The sequence below is a fragment of the Gobio gobio genome (assembly GCF_949357685.1).
Source record: "Gobio gobio genome assembly, chromosome: 2".
NCBI lineage: Eukaryota > Metazoa > Chordata > Actinopteri > Cypriniformes > Gobionidae > Gobio > Gobio gobio.
In genome coordinates, this window is record NC_137098.1 from 40,033,851 (window position 1) to 40,050,466 (window position 16,616).

General features: G+C 38.4%; 1 protein-coding gene across 1 annotated transcript in view; it reads right to left on the reverse strand.

Annotated features, from left to right (window-relative positions):
- Positions 1-16,403, reverse strand: part of ptprn2 (protein tyrosine phosphatase receptor type N2) — a 231,987-nt gene extending 215,584 nt beyond the window's left edge. Inside the window, exon 1 of the mRNA XM_079801137.1 lies at positions 16,166-16,403. Coding sequence (XP_079657263.1) covers positions 16,166-16,253 — 88 coding nt within the window. The 5' untranslated portion in view covers positions 16,254-16,403. The remainder of the gene's footprint in view (positions 1-16,165) is intronic.
- Positions 16,404-16,616: the final 213 nt, after the last annotated feature.

The following is a 16,616-nucleotide window of genomic DNA, read 5'->3' on the forward strand; positions in this document are numbered from 1 at the left end:
CCCAGGAGCCTCTGAAAAAGTTTCAGTGGAACCGCTGTCCTGACCTTTTCATCGCCCGGAGAGCGAGGTCAGTCGCCGTGCGCAGTTCCTGCATCAACCCCGGCTCAGAACAACCCTTGTGCATTATGAGTGCTTTGGCCTGGTGGCATGCAGGGCGAAAGCGGCATGTCACGCGACACTGTAAGCCTTAGCAGCCAGAGCTGCTGTCGTCTCACAGAATCTAGACGCACCCTAGCGGCAGCAAATCTAATTTGCAGCCAGGGTAGTCTTGCAACTCTCCGTTTGATTGCGAGCTGGAAAAACCAAAATCTGGTCAGGCCAATCACATCGTGTATAGAGTCGGTGGGCGGGCTTAACATAATGACGGCAGAGTTGCGGCGGCTCCGCGTGCTACTTGTAAACAAAGAAGCTGGCAAACAGCGGTCTTTCGAACCGCGCTTTGGCCGTGACTCTGGAAGACTTGGAGTTAAGCCTTTCTTTGAGAAAAGAACAACGAACGGCACTGAAGTCAATCTTAAGAAAGGAAGATGTGTTCGGAGTTTTGCCGACCAGATACGGCAAAAGTTTAATCCATCAACTAGCTACACTTCACCTTCTTCGTTGCTCTGGTTGGTTGTAGTGCTATCCTATTGCGCACAGAGGGAATTTGAAAGACAACCTTTTATCCCGCCCCTCGGATTGAGCCCTGCCAATGGTGAGTTCCCAGACCCAACATCTTGATGTGGGTCTGGCTTGTCCGGCTAACAGGCGACACTATGTGTCGAACTGCTTCCTGGTTTTCTTGTACGAAACGAATGATGATTGCAGAGCAGAATCAGTTAAGAAACGCTCGGCTCCGAATCAAAATCTTAAATTAGTGAGTGCTGCACACCCGTGTCACAGGGAGTGGCTCACGAAGCAAATCTCACTCGTCAATGTCCATTGGCTTGTTTTGTTTCTACTCGAAGGTGATTGGGCTCTCAGGTAAGATCACAATTCGTCAGTCACTGACGTAACATCGAACGTGACTTACCTCATATCTACTCATACTAAAAGATATTAGACTTGAAGTGCAGTGCAGCTATTGGCATGCTGAATCAGAAAGCCTGCTATAATAAATGGCCTGTCAATGGTGGAGGGACGGTCAAGTGAAGATTCTATTAAACATGAAGACAGTCCCACACTAAACTCTGCTCTACACACTGTTTAAAGCTCTGTAATTACTCTTGGGCACTCAAGTCTTATCAAACCACTCAGCCACTTTTATTAGAACTTGTCAGAATTCTCATCAGCATTCCATATTAATTACCCCCGTTCCTCACACCGACGTCTGTCTGGATAAAACGCGCTCTGCCTGCTACTAGCTCCTAAATCAGATCGACAAAACCATTTGTTACCTCGGAAGAGTGTCCATGCATACAGGCCGGCCTGTGCTTTTTGGCTCCTGACGTTGATTAAAAGGAAACATAATTAAACAGTATAGCAGTAGTCTATTAGTCTATTTTTTTTTCATCATAGGGAAGACAAGGGTCTCCCATGGCACAGCACACTAAAGAGAAACACTTCGGCAATGGATTACCATGTTCCAATCAAAACAAAACACTTGTTTTTGTGGATGTTAGACATTGTCAGTACAATGAGAAGACAATATGTAAGGCATCATTGTTTTTGGGGTCATTATTACAAAATAAACCCAGACAAGATTATCAAGGTATTATAATATAGTTAAAGCTTTCGCTAAGAAAAAAAAATGGTCCAGACCATGTACAAATCCATTGGTCTAGCAATAAGAATTTTGCATTATTAATACTGAAGACCTATGAGCTCATTTTCACCACAATCGATACCTGAGATGCAAGATGGTGACAATTGTGTTTGGATGTAATGCGAGAGCGAGACTGTGGTGTGCCACAAGGGAAACTGAGTCCTCTTTTGAAATTGGGTCTACATCAACTGTCAGTTAATTCATAAGTACACGCAAATTACTACACACTGCATAAGAAAACAAATGGGACAATGACATTTCAGTTGATAAACTGGTAATAAATAATAATAATACTTGAATAAAAGTGATTGTGCGGGCACTTAAAGAGTTGTTTTGGCACGATTTTTCTCTGATTGGTGGAATTTTTTTTTGCAGAATCATGGGTAATGCAGTTTTTCACCAGGAACTCCGCTGTTAAAGTCGGCATGAAATGGAAGTTGTGATAGTCTTTTATTCCCTATTGTAAAGTATATCTAAGTAAAATGGCTTCTGGAATGAGAAAAATAAATAAATAAAAAATGTCCATCAAGGATTGGTTGGATTGATAGATCAATGTGGTTTGCTACTGCTGGGATCTCATGTGAGTGACAGGCTGTCCCATCCTCGCCCCAGTAAACACATCATCAGAGAAGAGATGTTGTTGCACGAGGTAGGGGAAGTTATTTTGATTAGCGATTACTTGGACACATGAATAAAAAAATGCACAGATAAATCACATTTTAAAAATAAATATATATTGGATAAAATATATATATATATATTTCATGGTGAAGTTTTTACTGATGATTTTGTGCTTGAGTCTGGTGAAAATGTCCTTCTTACTCTGAGCCACAGGAAGCACACCAGGTGCAGTGGCTTCACCCCTACCACAGAAAGATGCTTTGACTGAAGCCTACAGGCTGACATCTTTATGAAGAATCTATTTTAACCCACCCACCACTAACATTGTGCCTCATCTCCCTAGAGGTTCATTCTGCGAGGCTGAACAACAACAGCAGAGTATGTGAAGCCTCATTCTATGGTGATTAAACAAAACCTGCAGAACTGCATACTGAATGATGCTGGCATACATTTGTGGGAGATTTATACACACTTATATTCCTGTTTTTTTATGGATAACCAATACCTTTTGTTCAAAATAATAGTTTATATGCACAACAATGCTTACACTTCATACTAATTCTACATTTGTAACTATGTGATGTGAAAATGGATTTTGGTGAGGTTAAAAATAACCAGTGCCAAGTGACCTGGATTCTGAATTATTAATTCCCATCACTATGATCCATGGAGGACAGGGGACTCTATTCACTTATGACTGCACTTGTTTAATCATTTTTGTCCTGGTATCATTGTGGACTATTTTAATATGGATGTAAATTGAACTAACTGCTATATAATTACACATTATGTTATTATCAGCATATTTACAATACATGTTAAATGGTAGCACTATAGGTATGAATATGACACTCAACAACAGCCTGTTGCTTTCTAGAGAAATATTTCATATGTGGAACATTCTAGTCTATTATATTCATGTAAATAAATAAATACAAATTCATTGTATGACTTACTATATGAAGTACCAAAATATTCCCATGGATTATTCAGGTCTGCATATGTTAATCTGTTATAACTACCCTCTCTAATATTTTTTACATTATTTAACACTTAAAGTTGATTTGAACATATGAGCTTCAGACAAGCAATGTTCATGGATGACAGCTATAGGTAAACATTTTATGGATTGTGTTTTAGTTTGTTATAAATCTTCAAATTCAATACTATGTCATGGATTAGGGTCAGATAGGAGCTACTGATGTTGATATCCAAAATGATTCATAAGCTCGTTCTAAAAAATGCTATATTGCTTTAAATGTGCTAAAATGTCTTATATAGTTCAGGAAAGTATCTAGATGTTTTATTCCATCACCAAGCACAGAAGCAGACCTGTCATCTTTCAGGGTCACTTCATCCTGAGGATCCATTTCAAATTCAGCCAATGAACACACCTGACCTTTAGCACCCACATCTTCACTATTCACCACGCCACAGATCTATGTCCCTGACCCATATTTATTTTCTATTAGTAGAGAAAGAAATGAGAAAAACATTTAAAAAAAGAAAAGTCATACTGAGATTAGTTTTTCTGAGAAAAAAAGTATTGTACAACAGCTTGTCACTATAGGGCAGTAACCTCAAAGGGACAACTTTGCACCTTATTTATGCCTACTGGTACCATTAGAGTGCATATTATTCACACAAGGGTACATATTGTTACTATAAGTAAAAAATATGCCCTTTATAGATAAAGTACAAAGTTGTCCCTTTTTGGGATACTACCGTAGTGACAAGCTGTTGTACCCACAATTGTTGCACTTTTTTGTATGAAGAGCTTCATCTCACTGGAGGAATATGTAAAAGTCTAGGTGTGTACCAATCATGCAAAACACTTGATTAATAGACGCTATCTCTTCTCTTCCAATTACCATAAATCGTGACATATGCCAAGGACACGACTCTCTCATTCTTCAACCTTATGTTGGCTTGTTTTCAAATTCACACTGTCCCTTGGTATACCTTACTCTGAATGAGGTTTTGGCAAGTACAGCAAAGAGGCAAATAAAGAAATGAGAGAAAAAAACAGAGGAAGGGGCTGCAGAGAGAGGGAAAGGGGAAATGAGAGTGGAATGGAAAAGAAGCAGTGTTGTTTGCAGCTGCATACTCGGCCACACAGACAGGGTGCATGACCTGAGTGTAAATTAATAGCGCATCTTGAATAGGAGAGTTTTGTACTCTCATTAAAAGCCACCTCAGTCAAGGTGAAGGCAAAACAACTTTAATGACACTTCTAAACCAACCATATTTGTCTAACATATTTTTACCATACCCTGATTCATTATGGTGGTAAGCCTACTATAAGTGTTTATATTTTAGACCTGTCGGACCATGTAAATGTAAATTGCATACATACTGTACGTCATTTCATTATAATTGTTGTAGCACAGCGATGGAATTTATTTTCAAGGAAAATACGTCAAGGAAAAAGCTAGTCAGCTTGAGATCATTCCCATCTAAACTGTTTATATCTCTTAAGCTCAGTTTTCATCCGCACAGTCCCACAGAGCTGAAGCACAACCAAAACAATGTTCTTCTGCAAAAGGTGTTCATTTAATAATATTATTTTTACTGTTTCTTAATGACTTTTCTTACCAAACAGTTTGCTATAAGCAAACGTTTTGCTACATCATTCTGTTTAAGATAAAATGGATTGCCTTGTAAAAAAGATCCAAAAAAGGTTTCAAATTATTCTTCAACAATTGAAAGCATTTTGCTCTATTTGTAATATATTTATAATATTTTTCCATCTAACTTAAAAAAGCAAGGAGGAGTTTTTAAAAGACAAGGTTAGCGTTGTGAAAACTGTTCACATAAAGGTAATTTTCTCACACCCAGATAGACTGTTAAATTTGGCACTCCCTGTCAGTGTGAAGAGAGGACAGAATCTAATAAAGTTTATTAACACCCTGGTTTAGAGACTGAAACTGCTATAATGTTGTCAGAAGCATATGGGTTACCTATAACCATCTTGACTTTCCAAGAATTTATGGTGATGGTGGACAATAATAAAGTAGGCCTACTTATCATCATTGGGGGTTTTTCATACTGCCACACTGGTTCAAACATCTGGAGAACATCTATAGACATCTGAAGGTGCCACAAATATCCTATTCTATATTCTATAGATGAATATAATGCCTCAAAGCCTTTCCGTTATGGGTTACTGAAAGAGCCAGTAGCAGGAGTATCTTATTTTGTTCCTCAGAGAACTGCCCTGTTTGTTTGTTTGTTTGTTTGTTTGTTTGTTTGTTTGTTTGTTTGTTTGTTTGTTTGTTTGTTTGTTTGTTTGTTTGTTTGTTTGTTTTTTTAAGGTGTTGACTGTGTAGAATGTGTACTAGAACATTGTCACCCTGAACCAGGATCCATGACTGATGACAACCACAACAGAATATTACAAACTTTACTGGTGATTCATTATAACATATATGAATTATAACAGTTACACAGTTAAATGATAACACTACCAGAATGAAAACTCCCAATTGACCATTCTTAGTATTACATATTTGCAAATCATGCATATATTTAGTTCTCAAAAAAATCCGAAAATAATATAGAGTGAGCATTAATCAATACTAATATAGAATAAACCCATCGATCCTAAAAAGAGGATAATTAAGAATGAATTATATCAATTTGCAAAGAACAATAGTCCTACTCAGGTCCTTCTAATTTTTTGCTAATTTAGTACATAAAAAGTAAACATAAATTGTGTTACATTCAAACTGTGATAGTGATAGTTAAACAGGTTATCTTTAACTCTTTAAATCTTTAAGCAGATGATTTATGCATTTTGTCCACCCTTAGTCAGAACCATGTTATTTAAATATTTGCTTAGCTTTTTCTTTGGTCATGTATTTCTTAATAAGTGGCGACCCAAGAGGATGCAAAGCAATCTTTTTTGCACATGTCAATTTCCTTGGTAATTGAAGCAAACAAACACAATAAGCACAATTCTCTACGGGAGTTCAAACTGATTAAATTGCTGTTAGTAGGCATTTACACAGAGCATCGCCTTTGATGGGTATGAAACCTGATGAACATTATACTCATCTTCATATGTTTTAATCTTATTCTGCAGTATAGGTTGAATACACACACACACACATACATATATATATATATATATATATATATATATATATATATATATATATATATATATATATATATATATATATATATATATATATATATATATATATATATAGCTGTCAAGCGATTAATCACGATTAAAGTTTGTGTTTACATAATATATGTGTGTGTACTGTGTATAATTATTATGTATATATAAATACACAGACATGCATGTATATATTTAAGAAAAATTATATTTATTGACTTTGACTTACAAAACTTTGACTTTATACATAAAATATTTATATGTAATATAACTGATATAAATATACAGTATATACATGCAAATATTTCTTAAATATATGCATGTATGTGTGTGTATTTATAATAATTATACACAGTACACACACATATTATGTAAACACAAACTTTTATTTTGGATGCGATTAATTGCATTTAATCGTTTGATTAATATGATATATATATATATATATTGCTAAAAGCAATTACCCACTAGGGGGCTCCAGGCATCAACCTATCAGTATGAATTAAAGATGTGAGTGACATGGTGGGACTATGAGAGTCAGGAATAGACAGTGTGACCTTTCCCTTTGTCCTGCTGAATGATTTAGAGGTGTAACCAACAGAAAATAGAGGATAGAAGACAGACAGAGAGATTTTCCTCTTATATTGGAGTGACCAAGAGCTATTTCACCAAGGGGAAAATTGCCTGTGGACACACACTCACAAGACAGACCGTCAACAACACCCGAGGGAGGGATGAAACCGAGAGAAGTGACACTCAACGGGGGGAATGTGAGAGAGAGACCTACCATTCTAATTAACCAAGTCAATTCACATGCTCTGACATGAGTGATAATCATTATAGACAAGAGAGACCACTCACTTCACACGAATACCAAAACTAACGGTCAAATGAAAGGTGAGAGCGCATCAGTTCCGGCTTGTGTTCTGGCCATTTATGCGAGAGAGAGATGCAATAAAAAGTGCTATAAAAAAGGGATAGCTGGAAATTAATTAGTTTTGCGGTAATTCACATTTATGCCACAAGTGCTGTCGATTGAGTTTAACTGAACTTAGAATATTCCTCAAAAATCTCCTGAGGTAAAAATGAATTTGCATCTCGTAGAGCAGTGGTCCGAATGTCCATTACATAATGTCCTCATTAAGAACCCAACTATTTTAGAACACCATGCCATAGAGCATAATACCTATTAAAGTGACATTGAGAAGAGAAAATGTGCAAATGTCCAGCAACTGAGCCAGCGTGTAGAAAAGATATCTTGGGCTCCGAGCAAAATATTGCTATTGTCAGTATGTACACGAAAACCGCAAAAGTTGTGAGTCAGCCTGGATGAGAAGTGAAATAAAATGCACTGCTAGGCTTAATTTTTTAGAAAATGATGTCTACCTGGGCTTTGGGCCGTGACGCATGACACTGACACTGTTGGATTTAAGTTAGCAAGTTCTTGTATAGTTTGCTTTGAATGTAGTAGTATGCAGGTCAGAGGGGAATGCAAGATCTGCTAAGAAAGAATTGTGAAAAACACATCCACATCTATGTCATTGAGGAAATAATTCAAGAATTGAGTTGTTGAAGCATGATAGAGTTCCAGAAATACAAGACTCAGGGAGTTTCTTCAGTATTACATTGAACATATAGGTAGGTTTCTTGATTGTGAACACAGTTTCTTGACTGGCCAATGATTATGCCACTCGTTTCTTAATGTCTTTTCAAATGTTAAAATCTGGGCCACTAGTCTAGTAGACATTGAGGAACACTGATTAATGATCGAGCAATATTGATTGACTTTAACTACTATATTTGGTCCCCCGCAATAATGAATATGTGGTTTCAGTCTGTCTTTCTTTGTCATTTTTTGGTTTAGAAATCCTAGTCTATGGTAAAGTGACCTCAATACCTTACTAAACAAAACAAGAAACTAACGGACCTCAGTCTGGGTAAGAAGAATATTTAGTTTTTCGCAATGGAAATTGAAGCTCTGTGGAGTAATGTACGTTCAAGTGGTTGTAAAGTTTGTTTCCAATCACTGATCTCATGCGATTGAAAGAGTTTGGTTGCAGAGAACACACACACACACACACACACACACACACATGAACTGACAGCAGGTGGGAGCGGTAAGGTGATGCCATCACTTCATGGATGAAATTTTAGTAATTTGCTCCTTTGTGAATAGTGCAACATTTGCCAAGATCTAAAAAAAACATCACTGATTATTTACGCAATTTGTTAAATGGATTATGCCACCGATGATATATGAGAAAAGTAGATGTGCACACACACACACACATACTACTTGGGCTAAGTGTGGTATAATGGCAGTCTGCGTTACCTGTGTGTGCCAGAATACCAGACACTTTGGGGTGCTAAAAAGATGCTGAGATACACTCACAGATAACAGCTTGTGTCTGCACACATAAGCAGAAAGGAGGACTTTGTCTCCATCTCACACTCCAACAAAGACAGATGACAAGACCACACGCAGATACAAAAGCTCATCTAGCAAATACAGAACAGAGATGACAGACACATTCAGCTCAAGCAGTGCTTCAAGAACAATCAGATTTCCTACTGAGACGATTAGCAGTGATACTCAGAGCTTCGCGAGGCTCTCCTGAGAGTTTCATTGAGAAACAGCCAACAAACACATACCTAATGGAATAGCTTACTGAAAAGTCATTTACTCACCCTCGTGTTGTTTCCAATTTGCATGACTTGTTTCTTTGGAACACTATTTTGAAGAATGTTTCAACTGGTTTTGTCCATATAATGAAAGCCAGTGGGGTTCAAAACAACACAGAACAACACCCTCATATTCAACGAGGACATATTACACCCACCTTTGTTTCCATTCAGTCAATGCTGAATATTATGAGAAACATGCAGTTAATTGGAAAATGAGCACCACGGTAAAGCGCATTACTCTGAATGAGTGTTGAAAATCTTTAGGCTACCATTCACCCGATTTCATTTATTCTCATGTTATCTCAAATGGAGATTTGATTGGTGTTGTTTATTTGCTAATCTTGACTAATCATAATTTGAACATAAATTCAATTACATTTTGATTCTGAAGGCCATAGACCTCACCATTAGATAAGCCTGATGAGACCCAGGCTGTGAATTCAGCCAGGCTGTCAACATCTGACCGTATTATCTCTTTTCTTCTAACCTTCCTGACAGAAGCTTTATTAAATGCACTGAAAAGATGTACCTCACAGGGCTCAAAGAAATAATCTCTCTCTTAAACAGGCCTCAGTGAATAGCTTGTATGAGATATGGAGACAGAGGTAGATAATGAATCATTTAATACAAAACTGACTGAGATAAATTACTGGATGTCATGTCTATCTCAAACTTTGTCCATTTATCCATGTATGTTTAAATGGAGTCTGACTTAGAATAGCCTATATATATATAGCTGACTTTCCTTATAAGTTAAGCTCAATCAACAGCACAAAAAAAAATGATGTCCTTTGGTTTACATATATACACTTACCTAAAGGATTATTAGGAACACCTGTTCAATTTCTCAATAATGCAATTATCTAATCAACCAATCACATGGCAGTTGCTTCAATGCATTTAGGGGTGTGGTCCTGGTCAAGACAATCTCCTGAACTCCAAACTGAATGTCAGAATGGGAAAGAAAGGTGATTTAAGCAATTTTGAGCGTGGCATGGTTGTTGGTGCCAGACAGGCCGGTCTGAGTATTTCACAATCTGCTCAGTTACTGGGATTTTCACGCACAACCATTTCTAGGGTTTACAAAGAATGGTGTGAAAAGGGAAAAACATCCAGTATGCGGCAGTCCTGTGGGCGAAAATGCCTTGTTGATGCTAGAGGTCAGAAGAGAATGGGCCGACTGATTCAAGCTGATAGAAGAGCAACTTTGACTGAAATAACCACTCGTTACAACCGAGGTATGCAGCAAAGCATTTGTGAAGCCACAACACGCACAACCTTGAGGCGGATGGGCTACAACAGCAGAAGACCCCTCCGGGTATCACTCATCTCCACTACAAATAGGAAAAAGAGGCTACAATTTGCTAGCCTGGATGCCAGCCGAACTTAGCCCCGCCCACAACATTTTTGCTCGGGCAGTTCGGTCTGGACTTGATCGGTAGAGAAGTAATTATGCCCGAACAGAAATTGTTCAGACCAATGAAATCGTTAGGGCGGGCTTTAGACGATGATGGACAGATGATCAACAGTAACTAATCATCTACGTCATCAAAGGCGCTTGGGTTGAGTTTGTTCTAATCCTAAACGGAGAACTTGTTCGTATATGCATTCACCTTTACTATTTCTCTCAGAAATGATGATCGTGTTGGTAAGTAAACTCTGTGTATCCTTTTTTTTACAACACCGGCAAAGATCGTTTACACTCATATTTTTCTTCTAACGTTAGGCTACTTATTCCAGCGTGCGTGCAGGTACAGGGTTGCCAAGTTTTTACAACAAAACCCGCCCAATTGCTAACGTTACTCAAAACTAGCCAAAAACAAGCCCAATAGCTTTCCAGGGGGGGTTCTCCGGGAAAAAAGGCATTTGGGGGGTAAAATATGTGTTATTTTGGCAGGGCTGCCTGCTAAAAATCGCATTCCTGGGTCTGTATATCACATAATTGGGGTCGCTTCAACCCGCGGACATGGCAACACAGTGCAGTTGAGTTCTGTTGACATTTGATAACTAACGTTATGCGTCGCTCCCTTGCTCTGATTGGTTGTAGGTCTATCCAATTGAGGTCTTTCCTGGTTCGGTTGAAACACGCCCCATAATCACAGCCCAACAGAGCAGTATCAGACTCATATTCTGACTAGAATAGAGTATGACGACGTCAGGCTAACAATTTGCACAAGCTCACCAAAATTGGACAGTTGAAGACTAGAAAAATGTTGCCTGGTCTGATGAGTCTTGATTTCTGTTGAGACATTCAGATGGTAGAGTCAGAATTTGGCGTAAACAGAATGAGAACATGGATCCATCATGCCTTGTTACCACTGTGCAGGCTGGTGGTGGTGGTGGTGTAATGGTGTGGGGGATGTTTTCTTGGCACACTTTAGGTCCCTTAGTGCCAATTGGGCATCGTTTAAATGCCACGGCCTACCTGAGCATTGTTTCTGACCATGTCCATCCCTTTATGACCACCATGTACCCATCCTCTGATGGCTCCTTCCAGCAGGATAATGCACCATGTCACAAAGCTTGAATAATTTCAAATTGGTTTCTTGAACATGACAATGAGTTCACTGTACTAAAATGCCCCCACAGTCACCAGATCTCAACCCAATAGAGCATCTTTGGGATATGGTGGAACGGGAGCTTCATGCCCTGGATGTGCATCCCACAAATCTCCATCAACTGCAAGATGCTATCCTATCAATATGGGCCAACATTTCTTTCAGCACCTTGTTGAATCAGTGCCACGTAGAATTAAGACAGTTCTGAAGGCAAAAGGGGGTCAAACACAGTATTAGTAAGCTGTTCCTAATAATCCTTTAGGTGAGTGTATATATATATATAAAACAAAAATCTAACCTTTCATTAAAGTAAAATAATTGAAAGAGTAAAATATCTCTGAGGTATATTCCCATGGAAGATGACAAGGAAAGTTTGAGTGGCCAAAGACTCTCCAAGGATCACAGCTGGAGAATTGCAGAGAATAGTTGAGTCTTGGGGTCAGAAAGCCAAAAAAAAAAAAAAATCAAATAGCACCTACATTACCACATGTTGTTTGGGATGGTTTCAAGAAAAAAGCTCCTCCTTTACTTCAATGAAAGGTTAGAACTTTGTGATTTTTTTTTAATGAAAGATCAAAAGGCACCAATGCAGATTAATTTTCACAGCCGCCTTTGCTCATATTTACCAAGGATGCCAATATTAGTGGAGGGCACTGTATATGATGAAGTTATATTGGGGCACTAACAAAAGTTTTAAATGGGGCCAATTAATAAGGGATATCAAAGTAGAAATGTGAAGCGTATAACTTTATAAAAGCGCTTACATCAGTCTTATAAATCTTATGATTTTAACTGCAAAGTTCTCATTTTATTCAAGGTTGTTTCAAGATTTTAATTGTTGCATTGTCAAAGCAATAAAGCAGTAATATTAGACATAACTTCACACAGAAATCATTAGTAAGTATTTTTTCACACTGAAATCATGTCAACTCTTGATTTATGCTTTTTTATATTTGTTTATGCTTTGTGCCTATACTATTGAAACGGTGAGTATTCATTTCCATTGCAAGTTCCTCACTGTAACCCAGTTTTTTGCTATATTTAAAGAAAAGGAGGGACAGGTCGAAATATTTTGTGTGTGTGTGTAAACAACAACATGCCTCAAGAACTGTTGATTGAGCTTAACTTGTACTGAACCGGAATATTCCTTTAAGTGAGATCAGACGAGAATGCTGTCAGTTATGGTGTATTTCAAAATGTCAGCTGTTGTGTGATCCCCTTCTGCAGCTCCTTGAGCTCGGTGTTGTTGTGAACTTCAGTTGTTTGTTGAAGAATAGACCAGGAGACTTCGGATCAAGACAGAATGATTCTTTTAATGAGAACTCTGTGCTGCAGGTCGTCCGAAAACAGTCTGATTTAACAGTACAAAATAAGGCAATTTATCTATATGTTAGGGGGAGTGGTTATACAGCAGAGGAGGAGACATTCAAACAAAGGAATGCATATGTTGTGTAGGTAAAGGGCACACCCTACTTAACTGTGTCCCTCGTCCAGATTCAATCAGCATAACAGTGCCATTCAACTGCATAGATGCTAATCCAATCACTCAGGCAGTATTGCTCTAAACTTGTCATGGTAAATAGTCAGGAAATTGCATAGAGACAAAAGACTTAATGTCTCAACCACTTACACAGCCTGACGTAATCTCCCTCAAGTTTACTTCAAAATGTAAAACACAAATATAGATAATGTTTTCAGTTATATTCTATTACATTGGAATCTATATATAACAATGTATAAATTTGTAATCTTACAGTGTGTCAGGCGTGGGAGATGTTGCTCACCTCAAATGTACAGGAAGCATCAGAGATTCTAACTGAGCCATAAATAATCTCTTCTGTTAAAATAGCTCAGTTTGTCTCTCTGCTGTTTCCTGTATATTTGAGATGAGCAAATATCTCCCACGCTCCCCATCTCCTCACAGGAAGTTCATGGAGCTGCTGAAGATGATGCAGGGAAATTACCATCTCCTTTATCATCTTCATTAGGTGACGTAAACATAATGCACAGTGGGACTTATTAAAGATAACAATGTGCTTCTGTGTGTGCACGGCAGACACAAACTGACTGTGAAATCAACCATCACCAACACTACAACAAAACCTTAAAAATGAAAAATTCTGAAACTCTGAGCATTTGCATATCTCACGGGACAGGTGTGACTCACTCAGTTTCCTATCCAACATTCTGTGTCCTTGCCATTGGACATAATTAATAATGATTATAAGAGTATAATGATTTAAACAAACAATGTACAGCATGTTTTATCCACTTAATATCATAATGGTTTATAATGGTTCTCACAAATTATAGTCCCCAAGGTTATAATGTATTGTAAGTCTCACATGTTGATATTGTTTAAGATCTGAACAGTATCTTAACAGTTGTAACGGTTGTTAATTTTTTGTGTGTTTCCTGTTAGGCTAATGTTAATTTCAGTGTGAATTGGATTAAGTTCACTGGTAACTCTTTTATAATAAAAAAGGGTTTAATATGGTTTTGTTGCTATTACAATAAATATACCAAATGTGTTATATAGCCCATTAATGATTCATAATTTAACTAAGTCCTACTCCTGGCTTAATCTAAACCCTGTCTGTGAAACCAGGCCAATGCGTTATAACTGGTGTTGTGACGTGATACAACATATGGTTTTTATAAGGCATTATGTATGCGTTTAATTAAGAATACCTTTATTAATGCATACTAATTACGAGCTTTATAGAAAGTGCTACCGCTTATTTTCATACAGAACAACCTACTACAAAATTAGGAAAATCAGAGAAAGTCTTAGACCCAGAATCAGTCTGAATGTGCAGTGATATATAAGCCTCCAACAGACTCTTTGGAGATGCTTAACTGCTCTATTCATCAGGGCTTCACAGAATTCACTCATCCCAGCCTCTGCCAACCTCATAAGCCAGCCGCAGAATGAGCCTGCCTCTAATGGTGTATTGTTTTCCAACCACAGCTTCCTTAACAACGATCCCAAGCAAACCCAGCTGAGTGTTTGCTAATCATTTAGTAACACTGTGGAGTCTAGAACACTTCAGAACCAGCATCACACGCTTGGTGTGATTTGGCTTTTTGCTTGCAAATTAATTTTACGTTCAGGGTAGCAAATGTCTCGTAATTCAGTCCTGCACTCTTAAAAATAACGGTTCTTTATTGGCATCTGGTTCTATGAAGAACCTTTAACATCTATGGAATCTTTCCATTATCCAAAATATTATTTTTAGTGGAAAAAAAGGTTCTTTAGATTCTGGTTCTCTATATGGCATCACTGTTTTTAAGAGTGTAACAGTAAACTTAAAATTTTCGTAAATTACTAAAATACATCCACATGATCAAATGTATAGCAAAATTACTGCTTTAAATTGTATTCTATGCCATATGCCTTTACTGTATAGGAGAGTAGAAAACCGATATCAGGAGAGAGGGAGAGACTGAGAAATTGACGCAGACCAGATTCAAACCTGCATCCCCTTGATCGCATACACTACCCACTGTGCCACGGCCCTGACCTATAACAAGATTTTGATGAACATGGCATGCGTTGAAAATGCCACAGGCACACCAAATCACATATTTTATGGCTCCAGTCTTTAAAGTTTGCAGTCATTCACGTCTTCAAAGATCAAAGCTCCCTCACTATCCATGTGTGAATGCACAGGTTCATGGAGCGTGTAGTAGAGCCATATCTGTTTACAGCTCGAGTCGGCTCCTTCCCATCTGAGGCTGGCTCTCGCTCTCGGCCTGTGCCTTTGAAAGATAAAGCCTGCCAAGATGCTTTAATGAACCATAACGCGATTATGTAATCCACTGTCAGCGAGGACCACTATATATCTTCCATTTGTCCTATGTGCTTTTCTATGATAAAGAAAACAAGACTCTGTCCTAAAACACAGATATGAAAAATGTTTCTTATAGAGGGCCAGAACATTTTGTTAGATCAGTATCTGTTGATGGTCCTGGAACAACAAAGTATCCAGCAATACTATGAATCTTTTAGGGGTAAATAAAGTTGTCCATTTAGGGATACTGCCCCTGTGACACGCAGCTTTACCCCTCAAGGCAAAAGTGTAAGAAAGAAATAAGTTAATGGCGTACATCCTTAACCTCCATTATCCCTAAAATCTGATTTGTTTATGGGTAATGAGCAATAATGTTAATTCAGGTGGGCTACATGTGGCCCAGAAGTACATATCTAATGTGATGACAAAACCAACAAACTTAAAGCTTTGCTGACCATGCTCAACTGGATAGTACATTTATAAACGGACCTCTAATTTGCATAAAAAACAAACAGCACTCTCTGCACGCCAAACCGCCGTAAAGTAACGCACACAGTTTGGATTTTTTTTCTAAAGGTAAGAACGTCTAACGACAAACATCACTCACTTAGTGGGGTGTCACGTTGAACTAACTTACCGAATTTCCTGTCCGCGATGGCAACGGCGAGCGCGTGGACAGACAGCAGGGCGAGGAGCAGCACGCGCGCAGAAGCCATCCTGCCCATCGAGCGCAAACAGCTCCCGTTAATTCGGCATAGCTGCTCTCACGTTTCAGGGGTGATGTGATTAGAGCGGAAGTAGGTCAGAGGCGAATGTGATGGAGGACAGAGAGATGATTGATGCTCTGGTAGCCCGTGTCCTGTAGCCCACTCAACTCTAAGAAGCGCGAGACGCATTCAGCACCACGGTCAGCGCCCCGCCTCAGCTACTGACGTCACTGCCTACATGCGCTTTCTCGACGTGTTAAGACACTCTGCACGGTCAGTTGTATTTAGTTTGCAGAGATGGACCTCGCTTCTTCTCTTATCAGACAAGACAGTTGAGAAAGGGTTATCTACTTTTCTCTCGAGCCCAGTTATGTTGCTCAA